This window comes from Phoenix dactylifera, chromosome 7 (assembly GCF_051530095.1).
Source record: "Phoenix dactylifera cultivar Ajwa chromosome 7, Ajwa_hap1_PhDact_Kaust_v1.1, whole genome shotgun sequence".
Taxonomy (NCBI): domain Eukaryota; kingdom Viridiplantae; phylum Streptophyta; class Magnoliopsida; order Arecales; family Arecaceae; genus Phoenix; species Phoenix dactylifera.
Genome location: NC_143196.1, coordinates 623,081 through 644,682, shown reverse-complemented (window position 1 = coordinate 644,682; position 21,602 = coordinate 623,081). Strand labels below are relative to the sequence as shown.

The following is a 21,602-nucleotide window of genomic DNA, read 5'->3' as shown; positions in this document are numbered from 1 at the left end:
GCAGGGGTCACACGCATTAATGATAGGGCGTGCCGAAGGCCTGCGGAGGTCACGTGCCTTAATGGCTCAAGGATGGTAACAGAGTACGGTGGAGTCGTGTATTTGGTCGTCAGATCCTCTGGAGGATTAGGCGGAGGTTGGATATTTGGCTAAGGCACAGGCTTGGCACGGGTGCCGAGCCGAGCCGGTTGCTTAGCGGAGTGTCTTGTGGTGAGGTCGGGCGTTTTTCTGGTCGGCGCTCCTTGGTCGAGCGCCTCTCTGGTCGGCGCTCCTTGGTCGAGCGCCTCTGAGCTGGCATGACTTGGGTTTTCCCCCAACAATAATAATATTATATTATATTATAGTAATATTATACTATATCATATATTTATATGTTAATATATATTATATTTTATTGTATAATACTATGTAATATTTTTTATGATCATTTTGTCATATCAAAAATATTTTTTTAGTTTATTTACCAAATATACATTAAAGTATCACAATACTTTAAAAATATAATTATCAAATAATAAATAATTTTTTATAAAAAAAATTATTTTAGATAGCTTTATTTTTAAAAGCTCTGCTGCCAATGATCCTCCTAAATCGAGCCTTGGCCATTAGAAAGAAATAAGTGGCAAGGAAAATTCAGAAAAATGAACCACAAAGAAGAACGAAGGCCCACTTCCCTCCTTTGTGACATTTTCCTGCACCGGTCTTCGTCGCCATTATGACTTGTCCTAATTGGCCTACACCTCTCTTGTTTTCCATCACCTGTGACTTGCCATTATGACTTGTCCAATTTCGTCTATCACGAGAAATTTGGAAGATTTCCGATATCTTATACCACCAAAGGAATCCCCATCTCGGCTCGTCATTAGCCTGTTTCTTTTCCTCTCAGAAGGGCTGGCAAATGCTCTTGACCTTTAATTTGCAAGGAGCGGGAATGACAGTAGCTAAGGAGGCTAGAAAGCTCTCCTCTTCCTTAGCGGTACTCTCTCTACTATCTGTACTGCTGCCACCAACGTTCACATGTTCTTCTCTCGTGTCAGCTCTGAACACCATCACCCATCTTCCGGGATTTCATGGAACCTTGCCCTTCCATTTGGAAACCGGGTGAGCTTTCCATATTTTAACACCCATGTTCTAATTGGTGCACGGCTGCTGCTTCTCAATTATCTTGAAATTTAGTCAACTCGTGCTTCTACTTTGCATGTTTTAGATACGTGACGGTGGATGAAGCGAATGATGCGCAGCTTTTCTACTACTTCATAAAGTCTGAGAGGAAGCCGGAGGAGGACCCTCTTATGGTGTGGCAGTCAGGAGGTCCGGGCTGCTCGGCGTTTTCAGGTTTGGTTTTTGAGATTGGTAAGGCTCCTTTCCTCAATAAAGCGATTGGTAAGCTTCGTTTAGTTCTAGCGATCATGATCCAAGCCAATCAATTCACTTCAATATTCGTCATGCTGCTTGGAAGTGTTGAGTTCACTTTGATAGTCTATTACATTGGTTAGAAGTGTTTAGATATGGATTGAAGAGCATGGGGAAGAGACTTGAGGACCATAGTGTCAAGTAAGAAAAACTGTAATAGTGGAAGTAGGGAATTCAAACAATGTCATAGATGGAAGTAATATTAGCCATTGGCAGAAGTCCGAGTTGGCATGAGGAGTTTGATTGTAGCCACAAATTCTGGTGTATAACAGATATATCCTATACGAATTGATCTCGTTAAAGTGTGTCGATGAAGCAAAATGTGAGCTACAAGCCGTTGAGTGATTGTCGCCACACCCTTGCTCTTCATCTATAGACATAAATAAAAGAGATGAAGGGATCTATTATCAAGAAAGAAAAGTACTATAAAAAAATTGATGTGACCTGATTATTATGGGTTTGCTTCAAGATTGCTCCATTATAAATTGGATATTATTTATTTGAAACATGAAAATGATCTCTTCATTCCTAGGGTAATAGTACATACATATCCAACCTTTCTCTCAAATCTAGCAATCACACTCGCAAGCGTGCCGTGGTGCAATGCTAAGATTGCTTCATTGTGACCTAGTTATCAAAGATTTGAAGCATAGAATAAGCCTCTCAGCATGTAAAGCTATGTATATCTGACTCTTCTCAAGCCCTCCAATGGTAGGAGTTTCAAAAGGATAAGATTCTATCATTCTATGGAATAGGATTCATGTGAGTTGATAAAGTAGGCCCATGTTCACTTGATGTGATTCCTCTTATTCAAGAGTAGGGTTAGAAATGGGCTCGGGCCGGCCCGAAGCCCATCGACCAAGCGGACTTAGGGTCGGGCTACAGGCTAGGCTCGAAAAATTTCAGCCCAAGTTCGGATTTAATTACAGAGCCCATCTATTTTTCGTGTCGGGCTCGGGTAGATCGTTGGCCTGGCCCAGGCCCAGTTCGAGTCCGAATTCAAGCCCGAACCTAATTCGATTCAATCATTTAGGATCATTCCAAAATGAACCTGTTCAATACTTCAAGTCTCCAATGGGTTCACTGTGCTAGTAGGCTTCAAAGTATGTTTGATTGGCCGGATAATTAATTTGTTTTACATTAGCCTTAATTTGATGGCTAGATATTGAATTATAACTAATTTATTTTAGGTGTCATTCAAAGAATTTTTCTGGGGGGTTCGGACCAGCCCAATTTTTGGCCCAAATAGGTAGTTTGGTTGGGCTCAGGCCCGAGCTCGGGCCGGACTTTTCCAAATATTTTTAGACCTAAGCCCAGTCTGAAGTCCAAAATTTTTTTTGATTATGTTAAGCTGAGATGGGTCATCAACTCTTGGCATGTAAATATTAATGGATTGATGCCATCGATATCTCTTTCTAATCTTGCAGGCCCTCTAAAATTTGACGTTGCCGGGTACACTGATGGCCTGCCAACCTTGGTCTACAACCCACATACTTGGACTAAGGTCTGATCTCTCTCGCTCTCGCTCTCGCTCTCTCGCTTTCTGAGCTTTGGTGGTTCTTCAGGTATGCAGCATCATCTTTCTCGATTCGCCGGTCGGGGTTGGATTCTCCTATTCGAGTGTGGGGAAAAGCTACGAGACAGGTGACACCAAAACGGCCCGACAAGTCTACACTTTCCTTAGAAAGGTGGGGGCTTTTGCTATTTCTTTCAGTTTATTGAATTCATATATTTCAGATGTTCATGAGGAGATCGGTGCGATTGATTTACGAGCACCCAAGTTGTGATGCAGTGGTTTATTGATCACCCAAAGTTCCTCTCCAATCCACTCTACATCGGTGGAGATTCGTATTCTGGTATTATTGTGCCAGTTGTTGCTCAAAAAATAGCAAAAGGTAATTTCTTGAAAACAGTCGTTTATTGTATGATCGATAATTTTCTGAAACTGGATGTGATAACAATTCAATAGTCTCTGTTATAAGATTGGTATTCCAAAGATACCATGATTATTGGAGGGGAAAAATCTTCCACTCCTTTAAGCCAGCCTTACAAAAATAGCAGTGTAAATTCAACATTGCATCAAATCATTTGTCAATGTTATAGTTTCTTCGAGGTTTTTTGAACATAAATGCAAAGGGGCTTGAAGAACAATGTCCGTATATTGAATAGTGGAAACTAATTAGTGCATAATCTGGATAATTTATGATGGTCAACAATTTAAGAATTACTAAGCAGATCATATTCAATCATGGACATGATAATTTTTGGAAGTCTTCAGAATTCTTCCTGAAGTACTGTTTCACTGATAAATTTGATGTATTCATACATTCATCTGCCTTTATGCCTTTAAGGTTTGTTATGTTGCAGGTGATCAAGATGGAGATGAACTGCCCTACAATCTCAAGGTTGGTGAACCTTACCAAAAAATATACCTAAATGTGTGTGTCTTCATAAACAAAATATAATTGACTTCTTCCTCTGTATCTTTCCTGGTATATTGGCAGCATCACTTAGACCAAGCAGCATATGTAGCTGTTTGGATGTTCTCTGGAAATTAAATGAACAAATTATTCACAAAATAGCATCCATTAGCGTGTACTTTATTAATTACTCTCTAACTCTCTCTTGCTTTACATATGTAGTGAACTTGAGTCATTCAGGACTAAAATGACATTGAGATAATAGCAAAGCTTATTTTAGAAATAATCTGAATGGTTGTTGGGAGAAAGATCCATACCCCTTTTCTTAGAAGGTAGACTCAGTAACAAACATCAGGGGACAGGGCAAGACTTCACAATTATTTGATCATGATTCCACTGATTTGTACAGAACAATGCAAAGCATTTTCACCGTTACATCTAACCACATTTTGACCTTAAACTGCATGTTGTTTCCATGGTGGTATACAGAAGAAACCTTTCACCCATTACCATAAAGGTGAAGTTAATTTTGACCACCAAAGAGCCACCTTTTTGTTGACATATGGTGTTTTTTACTTTTCCTAATTAATTATATATTGCACAGCAAGTAGCTCATTATTTCTTTCTTGCACAACATGGACTAATCCAACACAGATAAGGTATAACGACTACCAATCCTACAACATAATCATAGTTTTGATGAAACAAAGAAGTGGTCTTTTTATGAACTTTTAAATGTATCAATAAAAGGTTATCATCACATTATTCTGGAATTTCCATTAGTAATATATGTGAAAAAATTTGGTGAGCTGGATCCAATGTGAATAGTCCATAGGGGCATGACCACTAACAACAACCACAATTTGTTTCATGTTTTTGTAAGGGATCAATATTTCACACCGTAGGCCTTTCATTTCTGCTGTGGCTGTTTTTGTTATTGTTTCTTCCGTACACGCCATTTTGCTTGCTGATTTTGATATCTTCTCAACCATAAGAAGGAAAACAATATTCCCATCTATTTCCTGTGCCTGTAATCTTGCTTATGTACTACTTATCTTTATGTTTTTGTAATCTTCTTTTCCGGATATGGTTCCAGGGTTATCTGGTTGGCAACCCGGTAACGGATGAGAAGTTTGATAACGGGGCAGTTGTTCCATATGCTCATGGGATGGGACTTATATCTGACGAACTTTATGAGGTGAAAGAATTTATCAAAACATTTTCCTAGATTATGTCAAACCCTTTATGCTTTCCTTGTGAACACTTAACATCAGCAACATCTTGAGCAATCAGAATCCATGCTAAGTAATCCGTTACTGAGGTATGCCAGATGCACCAAACAAAGCATTCCTTGATTTGTTTTAATGATTAGCATTAGATTGGAGATGAAAAGAAACCATATGATATAAATAAGTTGTTGGAAGGCAATTATCACATCATAGAGATTGTTCAAAAAATAGATAAACCTCTTTTGCAAGATATCTGATGATGGTCTCTATTGGAACATGTCTGCAGATGTGTCTGTTAGTTTATATCATTGATTTTCATTAAGCTCTTTCTTTTATAACAATTCTAGCTAATGTGCACTTTATTGATAATTTATAGTAAAATTCTATCATTATTGTAAGTTTGATCTACAGAATTCTAAACATCATACTTGCCTTACATAGACAAAGTAGCATTCAGGAATCAGAAAGCAACCGACTAAAGGGCACCATAATTATTGTATATAAATTTTATCATAGATCTTGCTACTTTGAAGTTGGGTACATGTCCCAGCTTCGCCACAACAACAATAGTAATTTGGGGAAACTTTTGTCACGGATATTATATGATATCCAAGACTAATGCTGTTAAGTTGTTTACACTATGACTTCTCATTATGAAGAACTGCATTTGTATTACTTAGTTTTGGGAGAAATCATATAATATTTAATTCTGTACTATTTCTTTCTTTCAGTCAACCAAGAAAAGTTGTGGAGGAGAATATGCTAGTCCTAGAAATGAGCAATGTGCAAACTATCTGCAGTCTGTAAATGAGGTGGGTGTGCTATTCGCTCTTAAAAGGTAAAACATCTGATTTGACCTCTTTAACTGGAAAAGGGTTTTTGGATACATGCAGTGTACTAAGGGAATAAACTCAGAGCAAATTTTGGAGCCACTATGCTTTTCCGCGAGCCCAAAGCCCAACATGGTTGCTGCATATAGCAGGAGATTGCTTAAAGAGGATATTAAAAAGTTTCCTTTATTAAATTCTGACCTTCCTTTGGAGTGTAGAGTAAATCCCCACCCCTCCAAATTTTGAAACTAACACTTTCAGATGCTATCAAGTGTCGTAGAATGTATTTTCTAAACTCTTCTAGCAATGTGCTCAAATGCATTAGCATCTTAAAATGGATTTAGATTTTCGAAGCTACTTCTTATCCCTGCTTTCAGGTTGAAACTTGATCCTTGTTTAAAACTTCAGTTTAGAATTTTGCTATGTGAAAATTTTGGTTCATCTGATTTGCTTATGGCCGGTCAAGTAATATCTTACACTAATTTATCTTCATATATTGAGTGCTTGTACATGCATCTATGTTGGTTCTTGGGTAACATAACTGCAGATGTTTATGCATTTATGTGTGCTTGCTTGTGCATTCTGATATGTGCAAACGGACCTCCACATATGCACTTAGATTTGCCCCTATTTTCTTTTATACATGCTAAATCATGTAAAGATTGTTGGCTTGCATAAAATTTGAAATTGTTGATGCTTTTCTTGGACAAGAAATCTCACTGTTTCTAGCCTTGTATTTTGTTACAGAGTTTTGGATACTTGCTTTCCTACTTCTGGGCAGACAATGATACTGTTAGAGAGGCTCTCAATATTCATAAGGTATTATACCTGATTATCTTCACTTCTGAGCTGTATGTAGTGAAATTAAAACATGAAATCTCATCGTGCATGTTATGTATTTCTGCTACACAAATTTAACGTTCTAAGGGTAGTAATAAGACAGTTTGCCAAAGGTACTCGTGGGATATTTTTGCGTGGTAATCGGTGAAGTGTACTTGATCTGTGTACTAATCCTTTCATTTTAAAAAGGATATTGCTGCATAGAAGCCAGTCAAATGTACTTGATCTGTGTATTAATATCCTTCCATTTTAGAGAATTTCTTAACAGTCCTTGAAAAGATATGGTTCACTACATAGAGTCCTTGAAGTCTAGTTACCACAGATAGAGCAGACATTTGTGGAATATGCGCTAATTGATGTTCAAGTTATTAGCTTTCCCAAGTATCTCGACCATGTTAGCCCTAAATTATGTACATCCTTTTCGCAACAAGTCCCTAAAATCTTTAGGACTGGCATATTAATCCCTCGATTCTTTTAAAATATGCATGTCAATCGTTGTGATTTAACGTAGAAGCTGTCCAGAGGAATGAAGTATGAGAGAGTTTTCTTTTTTCGTTTTTTCTTTATATTATGTGGAAGAAGAGGGGGGGGGGGGGGGGGGGGGGGTGACGGAGGAAATAATGGGATGAGGGGAACTCTTGGCCTAAAATGCGGAAATCTGACTAAGGAAGAACTTAATTTTATAGTTCTCCCTTATCCCCCATGGTAGTCAAAAGCATGTAAGTCATATTACAATTCAGGTAACCCTTGACCACAAAATGGTTAAACTAGGCAAGGACTTATAAATGGCTTGACAGGCATAACTTTTAGAGATTAATATGCAGTTTTGAAGAATTGATGAGTTGTTAAGGAAATAATAGAATTTTAGGGTTATTTTGCTTGGATAGTTTTGCATTACCAGCAGAGTATATTTATCTTCACCAATCAGATAAATATGTTCTGTTTTTGAATTACCGAAGGATGTGTGTGAATTCTTTGTCCAGGAACTGAGTAAGATTAAACAGTATACCAGTATGGAAACCCCTCATTTAGGTTACGATGCAGCACCAGTAAATCAGTTTTCTCTATGAGAATACAAGAAATACATGCGACATAGTTAGAAGCACATTTTAATATTTGCTTGCACACTAGCAGAATGATTGCCTTCAATAGTCTTAGTCAAATGCTGTTTGTGAATTACCATAGAATGTCATCATTTTGTTTGTTAAATAGCTTGCTCATGGTTGTATAATTCAATCAAGCAGACCAAAATTATTCTAGTTTAGATATAAGTGATGTAAAATGGAGTGAAGATGCATATTTTTGACGATGCCAAACAGGGGACAGTGCAACATTGGCAGAGATGCAACCATGACCTACTTTATACATACGATATCCCAAGTTCTATAAAGTTTCATCTGAATCTGACCAGCAGAGGTTACCGAGCATTGGTATACAGGTGAAGTCCCTACACGTTTCGCATAATAAGATATTTTAATTTTACCTGCTATACTAAATTTTCTATTGTTCCATGCCAAAATGTTATTATTTGATGCTGCTTTTCTTATGCAGTGGTGATCACGACATGAGTGTACCTTTTGTGGGCACGCAAGGATGGATTAGATCTCTCAACTTCTCCATCGTGGATGACTGGCGGCCATGGTCTGTAGATGGGCAAGTCGCAGGGTGATCTCTTGTTGCGCTAACCAATTTCATTAGGGAGCTTCATATTATAGTTCTTTAAAGCGTGTGATTATAAATCTTGATGTTCGCTTGTCAGGTTCACGAGGACTTACTCAAATAACCTGACTTTTGCAACTGTGAAGGTAAACAGTAATTTTCCTGCCCATAGTAGGAGATCATAAGGTACTTCATTGGAATGATGATGTTTTATCCACAGTTTTATTCTTGTCCTTGTAGGGTGCGGGACACACAGCTCCAGAATACCGGCCAAAAGAGTGCTTGGCTATGCTTCAAAGGTGGCTTTCTGGCGCCCCTCTGTAACATGATTATCCTCCATAATTAACCCCAAAATCCGCAGTAGCCTGATTATAATCTGCGGGCTTGGTGTCAACTGGTGTTCTCTATGATAAAAAGTATTTATAAGAAGTCCCAGAATTGGAGAGAAGAGCTACCAAGATTCCAGAGTAATTCATCTTCAAAATTGTGAACCCTTATGCACACACCAGCTTTGTTGTATCTTGATTGTTTTTTCAAGAAAAGACTGCCAGTAGAATAGTCAGAATAGAAGATTGCCATTATCCAACTATTCATTATAAAAATTTTAAAAGCGTCCACTTCTTGGACTATTATGAAATTCAAAGGCCAGTTTGCTTTTAATACTGCATTATGCTGGCCTCATGCTTCTTGGATTTAATTGGTATGGTCCGTTTGGTTAAAGTATGTCAGATTACAGGTTACTCTAACGATTTCTGAATATTATTTATTTGAGAAAATGGTTGTAGGAGAAAATAAATTTTATCATGTTTAATTGGTGAAAAACTTACTTGGAAGTAGATTATTATATTTGATTGGATGAATCTTATTGCCATTTTTTTAATAATACTTTTAAATAAATAATTCAAATAATAATATTTTTTATTATTCAGTCCATTTATTGATTATTTATATTCCACTCATATGAAGGCTGTCGAAATATATTTACATGAATTAATAAATATTTTTAAATTAAATATAAATATATTAGAAAATATATTTTTTATTATAAATAAATTTTAGTTCATGACATTTTTAATATTGTGTGTTAGTTGCTATCTTTTTTAAATTTATATTTTAATTCTTTAAATTTTTAATTTTATTATATGAACATCTCTTGGTTTAAGTTAGCTAAATAATAATTTAATATTGTACTTGTATTCTTCTAACAGTATTAATTTCATATTTTCTAGATATTTTTACTCCTATTGCTCAAACTAAATGAACTCCTTGCCCCTCTATCAGTGATTAATGGTGGCTCAGTTTCAGGATAGAATAGAGCCAAGGAGAAGAGACTAGATATCGAACCTCATTTGCTATTAAGTCGAGGGCATATTTGCCCTTCTTTGACTTCAACCTTATTTGCTGTGAAGTCAAGAGCATCTTTGCTATTAAGCCAATAGCATATTCGCTTTAAAGAGAAAGAGGCTTTTATGATTCAAAGTTTTGGATTGGGCTGGATCGGGTTTATATTATGTTTGGACCCTTTTTTTTTTGTTGACCCAAATTAGACCTATACAGGCAGTCGGGTTCAGCCAGGTTGGGTTGGTTTGAAAAATACAAGACCTAGACACAACTAGAAATTTAGATTGGGACCCAAATCACGGGTCATCATACATAGATTGGATCAGTGTAATCAACTCAGGACCAAGTTAGGTCACAGGCCGGCTCAACCCATTTGCAGTTTTAATTATACTATTACGCTGTAAACTTTCCCCAGTCATTTATCCACGTCGCAATATCCATAGAAAGAGATGGAGTCCTGCCTACAATATCCAAAATTAGAACCAAAGATTTTGCTTTCTAAGCAAATGTGTGAACACTAGGTCAAGCCCATGTTCACATCCACATTATTGAAATATTACCATATGTTCATCCATGACACTTTTTGTACATATCTTTTATTAGTAAAAATACATTTCAATTGCAACAGCCTCTTCTGTACCTACCAAATAAAATATATTTCAATTAGTTTTTTCTTGCTTAAGAAATAAATAAATAAAATTTATCAACTAAAAGTTAGTGTTCATTTATCCAACAAGACCATTAGTGTTGGCTTTCACATGATTACACTCATCTATACCAATATCAAGCATGCCCTAGCTCTACTGGCTTGCCTTCACTTTTTCATGACTATTTCATTTTTGTACACAAGTTATCAACTTCAAAAACAAGAAAGGTCTCCTCTTACTTCTTTTATTTGCTTTATAAAAATATCAATTTGACTTAAACATATAAACTCAAGTGGGTGGCGCCGGTAAACAGACAACTAAATTGATGAATAAACAAAAGATATTCCCTACAATTTCAAAAGTTCACAAGTATTTCGAAGTTTTTGTGATTGCGCTTTGTCATGGCAAACTGATGACGACTTCGAAAAAGAGAGAGTAAATTTTGCATTTAAAACATGCTCTTTTCCATTTCTATCTTCTACAAAGTGAAAAAGCCTCTCTAAGAAATAAATAATTGTAAATTACAATTTATCTAATTGAAATTTCCAGAAGGAATGTGCTATATTTTTCAGCTTGTAACCTTATCAATTAGTATAATAATGACAAAACAATAAGTAAAATTTTGTCTCCTATTTAGTATTTCTATAATTGAAACTAATAAAAAACACTTCCCCCAAATATTATTAATCAAGAAAAAAATATATATGGGATATATATAGAGATGAAAAGACAGAGGAGGACCAGTGCATGAGGTTGCAGGGCTTATCTTGTTGGAGCAAAGACCAGGTACTCCAAAACTTTCTATGTCAGTTAATTATTTTATTGGAGAAAAAAATTTCAAAGACGGTTCAGAAGATTGATAGGTCCAAGGTTCCTCACTGAGAGCAAATCATCCCTTTTAGGAATAAGAGAAACAAAAGCAAAGCTGAGCCTCGATGTTCCGTGTTAAATAAGATAAACGATCTTTACATTTATTGAAACGACAAAAATAACCTTTTCTTCGAGGAAAGGCTTGCAAGCCCCACAATCATTGACATATGAAGAGGCATGATTCAATTTGATCCTTTCTTCTTTTTTTTTCTTTCCTGAGAACTTGATCCTTGATAGAAATATTATCATTCTACACTAAATAAAGCATTGATTCATGTGCACATAAAGCGTCATGTGTATTTCTGGGAGCTAAATTATTACATCATATTATCATTTCTGCAACCCCGCGTGCTGCTTAATCCCAAGAGAAGACTGCTGAAAAAAAAAAGAGGAGCAATTCCAAGGCAGAGGGGTTCGCCAATATATGTTGAAGTTCCAGTCGCATGGATGTCAAGGCATATCGTTCTCAAATTACTAAATAAATTAATGCACGAGATCGATTGGACAAGCATTAGGCAACCTAGAGCTTAGAAAGCGTGAGCACAGATCGATAAGGCTGTTGTTGACCAACGGATAACTTAACAAGAGTTGCATACGTAGAAGCAATTAAGATCTTAAAATTTACCAATTCCTGTCAGTAATCACCAAATCTGGCTGAACAGATTTGCTAGAGTTGGTCACCCAAATACCCAAAGTCCTAATTAAAATAATTGTCTAAGATGTATCTGCAATGTAACATGCAAAAGCATAAGTAAACTTTTTCCTTTTGAATACAATTTCTCGAATTTGTTGTTTGACAGTCTCTGTTTGAGGGAGTTGTTGGCAGTAGAGCTTTGGAAAGTAGAGTGGTTGGAAGTAGAAATTTTATAAAAAATTATTTGCTGTTTGGTAACTACATTTCTAAAGTACTTTGACACGTTTAGTAAACAAACTAAAAAAGTATTTTTGTATGACAAAATTATCATAAATGACATTGTATAGTATTATACAACAGAGCATAATAAAATATAACATATATTAATACATAAATACATGATATAATATAATATTACTGTAATGTAATATAATATTATTATAATATAGTAATATAATATTGTATACTATGGCATAATAATTTAATATAATATTAAATTATTTAACATAACATATATTATGATATAATATAATATAATATTATATTTATAGTATAATACAATAATAAAGATACAAAATATTATAATTATTAGCGTACATTAATTTCTCATAATATAACATAATAATAAATTATTTAACATAACATATTAATGTATTATAATATAATGTAATATAATATTATATTTATAGTATAATATAATATTAGAAAAGAAGAATATATATTTTTTTTATTAGGGCTCCAAAAAAAATTTAGATTTATAAAAAAACAAAGTATCTTCTTTTATATATATATATATATATATATATATATATATATATAAAAGCTTGCTTATGCATGGACGGACAAACTAGTGAATGCATGGCAACTAATCGCATGCTGAACAGAATTAATTGCAGGCACGAGAAGTGCAGTACACAACGACGTTAAGATCCTATTGTGTTCCACCCGTTTACATTCACATTCAAATCAAGCGTTCCAGTACATTATGACTTTAAGATCCTAGCTATTGTGGTCCACAGGTTTTTTTTATTTTTTTATAAAAAATAATAATTTATATAGCTCTAACGTGAGCACATCCTGTTAATTCAGAAAAAAATAAAAAAGTACAAAAGAAGCGAGAGCTCTAGTGTGGGCGTCCACAAGAACTCCTCAGAATGACGTGCAACATAGGAGGCGACCCAGTCTGCTGTCTTGTTCACCTTCCGAAAAATATGAGCTACCCGGTGCACATTCCATCCACTACCAGCCTCCGTGTCTCACGAATAAGTGGGTGACCATCTCCATACCTATCCGCACCTCGTATCCACTCGATCACGATATATGAGTCTCCCTCAATGTACACCTGCTCGGCACTGAGCACCCGCCTCGCATACGATATTCCCTCCCAGGCTGCTCGAAGCTCTACCCCAGCTACGGTAAGGCCTGACGTGCACCGACCCCCTGCTGCTATCAGACTGCCACGGTGGTCTCTGATAACAAATACAATATCTCCAGACCTCCCATCTGCCGACATGCTGCCATCCAAGTTCACCTTGAGAAAACCGGGAGGTGGGGGCACCCAAGAAACGAGAGCAAATCTGGGTGCTGTAACAACGAAGCAAGTACCCCATATGTCCCTGGCTATCCTAAGAGAACACATGAAGTCACCTCCCCGGCCTGAAGCACCGCTCTAACCACCACCCACCTCGGAGACGACCTCCTCCCCTCAAACACGCCTGCATTCCTGTCCAACCAAATATGGTAGGCCAGATATGCTCTAAGTACCCCTGCCTCAATAGATCTAGGGCTCTGAAATGAGTCTCTCAGCAGCTGCAACAGATCCTGTACCAATAGCACCGATTGGGAAAGAGGGACTAGTGACATCCTCCATATTTTCCTGGCCCTGGGACACTGCAGAAGGGCATGCTCAATAGTCTTCTCAGAGTCCGTGCACACCTCACAACATAGAGGGATCCGCAAGCTCCGCCTAATGATTACACTCCTGATAGGAAGGCAACCCCAAGCCACCTTCTAGAAGAAGAGTGCCACCTACGGATGAATCTGCATCCTCCAAATCCATCCTTCCTCAATTTGCAGCACTGACTCCTCTCTAAATAGAACTTGTAGATCCCTCGCACGCACCTACGATCGCTTCGTCGGCGCCCACGCTAATCTGTCAGTCTCCCTCCGAATAGGCACCAATAGAGCCAAGACCATATCCGCTGAGCGCTCCCAAAAACCTCCCAAATCAGGTTTACAACCATATTCAAACCGCGTGTGAAATAATGAAACTTGAATTGGTAAATGCTGGTAGCTAAGTTTACCACACGCAACCAATTCCTTAATTGTTTAAAAGAAAAATTGCTATAAGCTTCCAGAGGCTGCATATTGGAATATATAGTTTCCATCCTCGTGCATAGCAGTCAATGGCTTGCTCTTATCCTCGAACCCCAGCCATTGGTGGACGGCACGTAATTGCTAGTAAGTTTCGGTACTCAATCGACCAAGATCCCTTATAAAAACCGCTGCTCCTCCAACCAATACACACCACCACCCACCATGGCCACCTTCCTTGCATTCGTCACCCTGAGCCTGTTCCTTTTCCACCTCCCTGCGAGCGGGTCCCCACCGGGCCCGGTCATCAAATGCACGTCCGGCGACACCAACTGCACCGTGACCAATGCCTACGGCGCTTTTCCCGACCGCAGCACCTGCCGGGTGGCTGCCGTCACGTACCCCACCAACGAGCAGGAGCTCCTCCTGGCCGTCTCCAATGCCTCGTTTGCGAAGCAGCACATGAAGGCGGTCAGCGCCTACGCCCACAGCATCCCCAAGCTGTCGTGCCCCGGCGGGCCGAGCGGCGCAGGGCTCGCAATCAGCACCGAGCGCCTGAACAAGTTGGTGAGCGTCGACCCGGCCAGCTCGCGCATGACGGTGGAGGCCGGGATCACTCTGCGGGCGCTCCTGGACGTGGCGGCCGCCAACGGCCTCGCGGTGCCCCACTCGCCCTACTGGGAGGGGGTAACGCTCGGGGGCCTGCTCGGGACCGGCTCGCACGGGAGCTCGGTGTTCGGCAAGGGCTCGGCGGTGCATGAGTACGTCGTCGGAATGAGGCTGGTGGTGCCAAGCCCGGTGCAGATCGACGGGCTCTACGCAAGGGTCGTCAGCCTTGGAGAGGATGATCCTGACCTCTTGGCTGCCAAAGTTTCTCTGGGTGTGCTTGGAGTTGTTTCTCAGGTACGTTAAAAATTTTGCCAGATGGATGTACTAGGTCACTGACAGCAGCTTCACTTCCTTGGCCAGCAAAGATACATAAGTTTTGGATGGCTTGCATCAAAGGTAAATTGTATCCGGGTAAATTGCATGCAAGGCCTATGTGGCAGCTCCACAGCAATCACTTCTTCACTTTAATATTTTTGCACCGGTGCCGTATTCTATCTACTTATTCAGCTTCAAAAGCCCGAGGTTGTGAATTGCATGGAAGAGGGAGGATCAGGCTAAGAAAAGAACATACATGACCGAGGTAGTATATTACACGGAGTGCAGGCGACTGCATTTCCCACATGACCAGTCTGATCATGATTCATGACGTTACATACACGTTACACATCTAAATTATTTTCTACATGTAGTTGAATTTTGAAACCAACCGTACCTTACCCCAAAAGAAAAAAAACAACCTTACCTTCCAAAACCTCGCGCGCCCGGCCCCACGCACACTCCTTTTCGACGCATCAGAGGCTCAACAAAGGTTATATATATATCTAAGATTACATATTTTTATGAATAAAAACATGTTATATATATAAATGTGTGATTATATATTTTTATGAATAAAACTATGGCCCTGAGAAAATTGAAAAAACAAGATCTCTCGTTCCAGCTCAACCATAGTCTCCTGGCAATTTTGCCCGTCTATAATAATTAAAGTTCTGGGACATGATTGCATTTCTAACCAAAGGATTTGTTGCATGAATGAACCATGCAGGTTACTCTCCAGCTGGAACCCATGTTCAAGCGCTCCATCACCAACAGGGTCCAAAGAGACGAGGCCTTTGAGCAGACCATCGCCTCATTTGCCTTCACTACGCAATACGGAGACATTACTTGGTACCCCTCACAAGCCATTGTAGTCTACGGGGACGATGTCAAACTTCCCATCAACGCTACTGGGAGAGGCGAGAACGATTTCTTAGGGTTCAGACCGCAAGCCAGGCTTATCATAAAGTCTACCCGTGCCTTAGGTGCACTTCAAACTTTTTTCCTATCTGATCTCCATTTTGATCTTTTAATGTTACGATATTAGGGATGTCCTTTTTTAGTAAAATGATTTAATGATGTCCAACGTTACCTCTTTTATGTAGAATTTTTTTTTAACAAAATCAGTCCATGGTAGCATTAATATAACATTACTCCTTTAGCCTCCGTTCGAGTGGGTTCCCAGCTAAAAAAAAAAAAAGATTCTTATTCCATTTCCTATTCTATATGGCTTTTGTAATTTTGCATCACATGTATATTGTACACACATTGCAGAGGAATTAGCCGAGGCAAGAGAGGATGCCAATGGAATATGCTTGCTAGCTAAAACGCAAGTGATAAGTTTACTCCTCCTAGGCATGGGCCTCAAGAACAATGACGGCAGTATCGTCGACTTCACAGGCTATCCGGTCATCGGAAATCAAAGCGACATGCAATCCTCAGGTATAATTTGCATGCAAGTTTGGGCATGTTCAACAATTAATTTTGTACATAAACATTACTAGAAGATGGCGACTTTCATTGAAGTATAAACAAATCCAGTTGAAGATCTAGCATAACACCGAAGTGCCAACTTACACCGTTGGATTATTAACCAAAATTTTTCCACAGGGTCTTGCCTGAGAAGCCCGGAGGACAACGTCCAGACAGCCTGCGGATGGGACCCTCGAATTCCAGGAATCTTCTATCACCAAACTACAGCGAGCATACCCTTCACCAGCATCGCCAGCTTCATCGCCGATGTAAAGAAGCTCCGCGACGCCAACCCCGGGGCTCTCTGTGGGACTGAGCTGTATCTCGGCTTCCTCATGCGCTTCGTCCGCAACTCCACCGCCTACCTCGGCAAAACAGAAGACTGCGTCGACATAGACATAACCTACTACCGCTCCCGTGATCCGGAGCAGCCCCGGCTCTTCGAGGATGTGCTCGAAGAAATCGAGCAGATGGCGTTGTTCAAGTACAACGGGTTGCCGCACTGGGGGAAGAACAGAAACATTGGCTTTCTGAAGGTGAGGGAGAAGCTGGGAGCTAAGGGGGACGAGTTTGTGAGTGTGATGGAGAAGTACGACCAGGAGGGTTTGTTCTCGTCGGACTGGACGGATGCTGTGTTGGGTTTAAGAGGGAAAGAGCTGGTGATCTCCGGGAAGGGCTGTGCTTTGGAGGGGCTGTGCATCTGCTCTGATGACGACCACTGCGCTCCGGAGAAGGGGTACTACTGCAGGCCGGGCCAGGTCTATGGAGAAGCTCGAGTGTGCCGGAGGATCCAAGCAGCTGGGGAGCTGGAAAAGAGGAATGATGTCGGCCAAGATATGTTCATAATGATGCCAAATCTTGCACGCTCATGATCTTTGATGTGTCGCGTTTATTTTGAGGATGTTATTTTTCGAATAAAAGTGACTTGGTGGTCACTATTTCATCATCTGTACGTCTTATTTGTATCTTTTATTATTCTGTGGAACTCCATTTCATGGGTTGGCTAGCTAGGTGCACCACCTCACCTGCATGGATTTATGCGCGCATACTGATTGGCGGACTCGGTCGAGTTAGTTGCCGCATGGAAGGTTTCGTGCGGGCGATCGCATTTCCGTGCGTCGTCCTGGAGCACCCGCTGGTTAAACCCTTTCGAGGCAGTCCGGTGGAACCCATCGCTCCCAATTTCCAATTCGAAATGGAGCGGACGAGAGGAGAGAAGCGGAGGAAGTTCCACCAGGCGCTCCTCAACCTCTACCATCCCCTGACGCCGCCGCCGTCGTCGCCCGTCCGACAACCTCAAGTAATCTCTTCGTCTCCGTGCTCTCTGATCTGTATTCTACTGCTATCTAAATTTCGCCATCTGCTCGGATTTCTGGATTCTTTTTCACCTAATTGAGGACCCAAATCAGCCTAATCTTTTCCTTGATATCACCAAAGATCGAATCGAAAGTGAAGATAAAGATCTCGTGCAAATCCCTTGCCGCTTGTTGATCCCTCTCCTCATCCATGATGGATGTTAGAATTTGTTACGAATATGATCGGAACGTTGAGTAGTAATTTGTTGAGATAATTTCCTTCCAGGATTAGGGCTCGATGGTTAACTCCATGACTTGATTTAGCAAACCCTAACCCGTTGGGTCAGCAAACAAGCGAGGGAGTGAATGCAATTGATACATTGGATAGGTTAACCGCTGTTAGATTGTTTCTTGTGTGATTTGACGATTTGCTCTAACCATGAGGATACCCTGCTACCTGAGATATGGAGCATGCTCTTAGAGATGTTTTGCAATGCTTGTAGGCCAAAAGAATTGCGAAATCTAAGTAAAGTCACAGTTCTTGTAAAAAGGAAAAGTATTCTCTTCAAGCAAATAATCAGTAGCTGAGAAAAGGGCAGAAATTACCTCGACATTCGGATGTTAATTCAGTGATGGTAAATATAATAACAAGGACATATCATCATACTGGTTTCTTGTAGTGTATGTCTCTTCATGCATATTTACATTTTTACATGTTTAATAGGTCGATTGTTATGAAACAACTTAGTGTAATATAAGTACTAAATATTTTCATTCATTTTTTAAAAAATTATACTTTTTCTTAATATAGGTTATTACTTTAGAAACTCCAAGACTATAAATCCGAAGATTTCAAACTGTGCAGCATGCCCAAAATTCATGTGATATGCCACATTTTGTCCTAATCTTTTTCCTTTTATTTTCTCTAGTATCTTCATTTTTTGTCAAATTCTGAAACTCAAGTCAAAATTGCTAAAACTGCAGAAAGTGGAAGTTTGTAGGTCTGACCAAAACCAAGGTTTTGAACCTTATCAGATCTTTTGCTAATGGCGATTTTTCATAACTCAACCCTAAAGTACATAATCCACAATAATGTGCATGTTTGGTTGAAAACCATCTCAATATGATATGTAGCTCATACTTCCCTGATTACTGTACATGATCCTTGTCAAGTGTTAGCAAGGTACATGGCTTGTCAGCCAGGCGAGGCATGCACAACAGGTACATGTTGGGTGGCTGCAATGTTTGGTTGTTTTCATCTCCAACATATTGATATTGTTCTATAATTCGATTCCAAGAAGGAATGAATGGCATGCTTATGCTTGGACCGGCTGAGAGTTACTTTTTTCTTTGCCTATTACTTTTCTGATTGAAACTTAAAGACTATGTCTTGGTATCTTTTGTCTACTTGTTCGTGTTTAGTTGGACTTTGTCTAGCATAAAAGATGAATGCCATGCTTTAAGTGGGTGATCTGTTGATAGTTTTACTTCATATCTTATGGGACATCCCCTGCTTCTAAGAAGGGAAAAAATTAAAGAAAGAAAACCTTGACAATCTAAAGTTAGCCTTTTTTAATTTCTTATCGAAAGTATACAGAATAATTAGTGAGATATGCTACAGAGTTTCTTTTATACATGCTTTATTTATTTATTTACTTTTGTTGTATGTGATGTGTATTACTACTTTCATTAATTAATGTACACTGTGCTTTCGCAAATTTCTGGTTAATCTTGGATTTCATGACAATGCTTATTAGGAATCCCCAAGGAATACCCTAGCTTGCTTCCTGCCTTCTGTTTATCCAACATTCTATACATGCATGCATGGGCATGTATATGTTTGCATGTATGTATATATATATATGTATGTATACACAAATACACATGTTATTTGACGACACAACAATTCTATCATTTCTGTTTTGTTCTGATTTCAAAAGTTTGCATAAAAGCCCTTACATATTTGATGGAACTTATGACAGTTAGCTGAAGAGGAATCAGTGGCAATGGTTTCTGGGTGCATGGACTTGGACTTGGACCCAGGTAAATATACATGCAAATTTGTAAATTATAAAACTTGAATCTTTCCTGCGACCTGTTCCTTGAGCTCTTTGTTTTAGCAGAAGATGCTGACAATGTGGAAAAGGAAAGTTTGCCGAGCGATACAGGTGATTCGGTGCCACAAAAGCTCACAAGAGCTCAAAGAAAGAGGATCAGGAAGCGAAAGCTAAAGGAAGCTGCATCAGTTCGAAGAAAAATTGTAGGACCTCTGTTGCCGTCTGCCTACCAAAATCTTGAAGATGAACCTCATGTAAGGCAGTGGAAGGAAAAATTATGTGATCCTGCACAGAAACCTACACAGGAATCATCAGGTCAGGTAAGATTCTCAGAATTGGGGCTTATGGGTGGATTTCTATGCTATATTCAATGCCATCCTGCCTACGATTCATGCTCAAGTGGTCACATTTTTGAGTCATGAACATGATATGCTGAGAGCCAGGGTCATAGTTCTCAGTTCTGTTAGTTTAAAATGGTATTGTCCTAAAATATCAGAATCTGACTACCGGTCATGGAAATGCTGTAGGCGTGATCATACATGGCATTTTAGAATTTAAGGGAGCTTTGGTGCTTGACTTGGGGAATAAAACTCTAATGTAGTATGCGTAAGAACAAGGATGAAACTGAGAAACCACTGGAACATTCTGAATTTCTATTTGTCTGCAATAATCCCTACTCATGTCGAAATGTGAGTACATCATCTGTTTGTCTGTGTTATTTGAGTTCTATATGTCCTTGATTTTATCACAAATGATGACAGAAGGTAGGTTATTACCAGGGATGGTTGCTCCAGATCGAAATTTACTTAAAAGATCGAAGCTGAAGTGATAATAATATGATCAATGGAGACAAAATAATGTTCCTGTTTTGATTGTCTGTCTTTTGATTTCAACTGATCTTGGTCATCACAGTTAACTAATATAACTGCATTCACTAATATAATTGCCTTCTTTTTGTTTAACCAACTGCTAACCAGGATAACAGCTGAAAGATGATTGGAAAAGTTGCATGGATTTTCTTAAAGAAATGTGCTTTGGGGAAACGACTACAAGCTTTTCACCATGGGGTACAGACATCCTGTACCTGCTGCCACTTTCATTTCTGCCTTCTATCCTGTAAAGTTCAAATTTAATTGCATGCCTTATCCTATAGGATGAAGCTATGAAGAACTTCTCAGTCTGGATGGCAGGCAGAGGACAATGGTTGGATGACTTGTAACTGAGGTAATTGGGGTTTCAGACTCGCTGGAGGTCAAGCTCTACCGTGGGAACGTGAATAAACCTGTGCTTCAATAGCTGTTGTCAACCGCTTCAAAATTAAGCATCCGTGAAATCAAACAGGTATAACTTTCAAAGAGGCAAAGCATGCCTTTGGGAAGAGCCTGCTTTGTGATTTACAGGAAGGCACCATGAAGCCTAGCTTGGCTTATTTAGAAATTAGATATAATGCTTCAATTGCTGGTGTAAATGCAGTTTAGTGAATTTTATAGTGGAGGAATCTGGGAAGCTGAAATCAGCATGTTACAGTAAATGACCAGAGACACATGATTATTTGTCATCTCATAGATTACTCTTAAACTCGATCAGGATTAGCGCCAACCATTGTTGTTAAATTTTAGCAGCTGCTTTAATTTAACAAATGTGAATGCCCTGTCAA

General features: G+C 39.0%; 3 protein-coding genes across 11 annotated transcripts; all 3 read left to right on the top strand.

Annotated features, from left to right (window-relative positions):
- The first annotated feature begins 635 nt into the window (after positions 1-635).
- LOC103707550 (serine carboxypeptidase-like 1) lies at positions 636-9,051 on the top strand. Of its 2 annotated transcripts, none has more exons than XM_088700868.2 (14): positions 636-1,101; positions 1,208-1,353; positions 2,841-2,917; positions 2,979-3,101; positions 3,206-3,308; positions 3,781-3,818; positions 4,930-5,031; positions 5,794-5,874; positions 5,956-6,111; positions 6,640-6,711; positions 8,052-8,170; positions 8,284-8,397; positions 8,492-8,537; positions 8,632-9,051. In XM_088700868.2, the coding sequence occupies exons 1-14, from the start codon at positions 899-901 to the stop codon at positions 8,713-8,715; spliced, it is 1,464 nt and encodes a 487-aa protein (XP_088556994.2). In that variant the 5' UTR covers positions 636-898; the 3' UTR covers positions 8,716-9,051. The 2 variants fall into 2 exon arrangements, with proteins under 2 accessions (XP_088556994.2, XP_089780256.1); XM_089924130.1 differs by having other exon boundaries at positions 787-1,101; positions 1,208-1,335.
- A 5,336-nt stretch (positions 9,052-14,387) lies between these two features.
- On the top strand, positions 14,388-17,539 carry LOC148702836 (putative L-gulonolactone oxidase 4). The gene is made up of 4 exons (XM_039127687.3): positions 14,388-15,099; positions 15,851-16,106; positions 16,396-16,563; positions 16,732-17,539. The coding sequence occupies exons 1-4, from the start codon at positions 14,422-14,424 to the stop codon at positions 17,463-17,465; spliced, it is 1,836 nt and encodes a 611-aa protein (XP_038983615.3). The 5' UTR covers positions 14,388-14,421; the 3' UTR covers positions 17,466-17,539.
- A 48-nt stretch (positions 17,540-17,587) lies between these two features.
- LOC103707507 (uncharacterized) lies at positions 17,588-21,602 on the top strand. 8 transcript variants are annotated; one of them, XM_026804811.4, is made up of 5 exons: positions 17,588-17,893; positions 19,871-19,931; positions 20,012-20,265; positions 20,923-21,012; positions 21,099-21,602. In XM_026804811.4, exons 1-4 carry the CDS (start codon positions 17,588-17,590, stop codon positions 20,932-20,934), a joined length of 633 nt encoding a protein of 210 aa, XP_026660612.4. In that variant the 3' UTR covers positions 20,935-21,012; positions 21,099-21,602. The 8 variants fall into 8 exon arrangements, with proteins under 8 accessions (XP_026660612.4, XP_088556989.2, XP_088556993.2 ...); XM_088700863.2 differs by having other exon boundaries at positions 20,009-20,265; XM_088700867.2 differs by having other exon boundaries at positions 20,009-20,260; positions 21,099-21,133.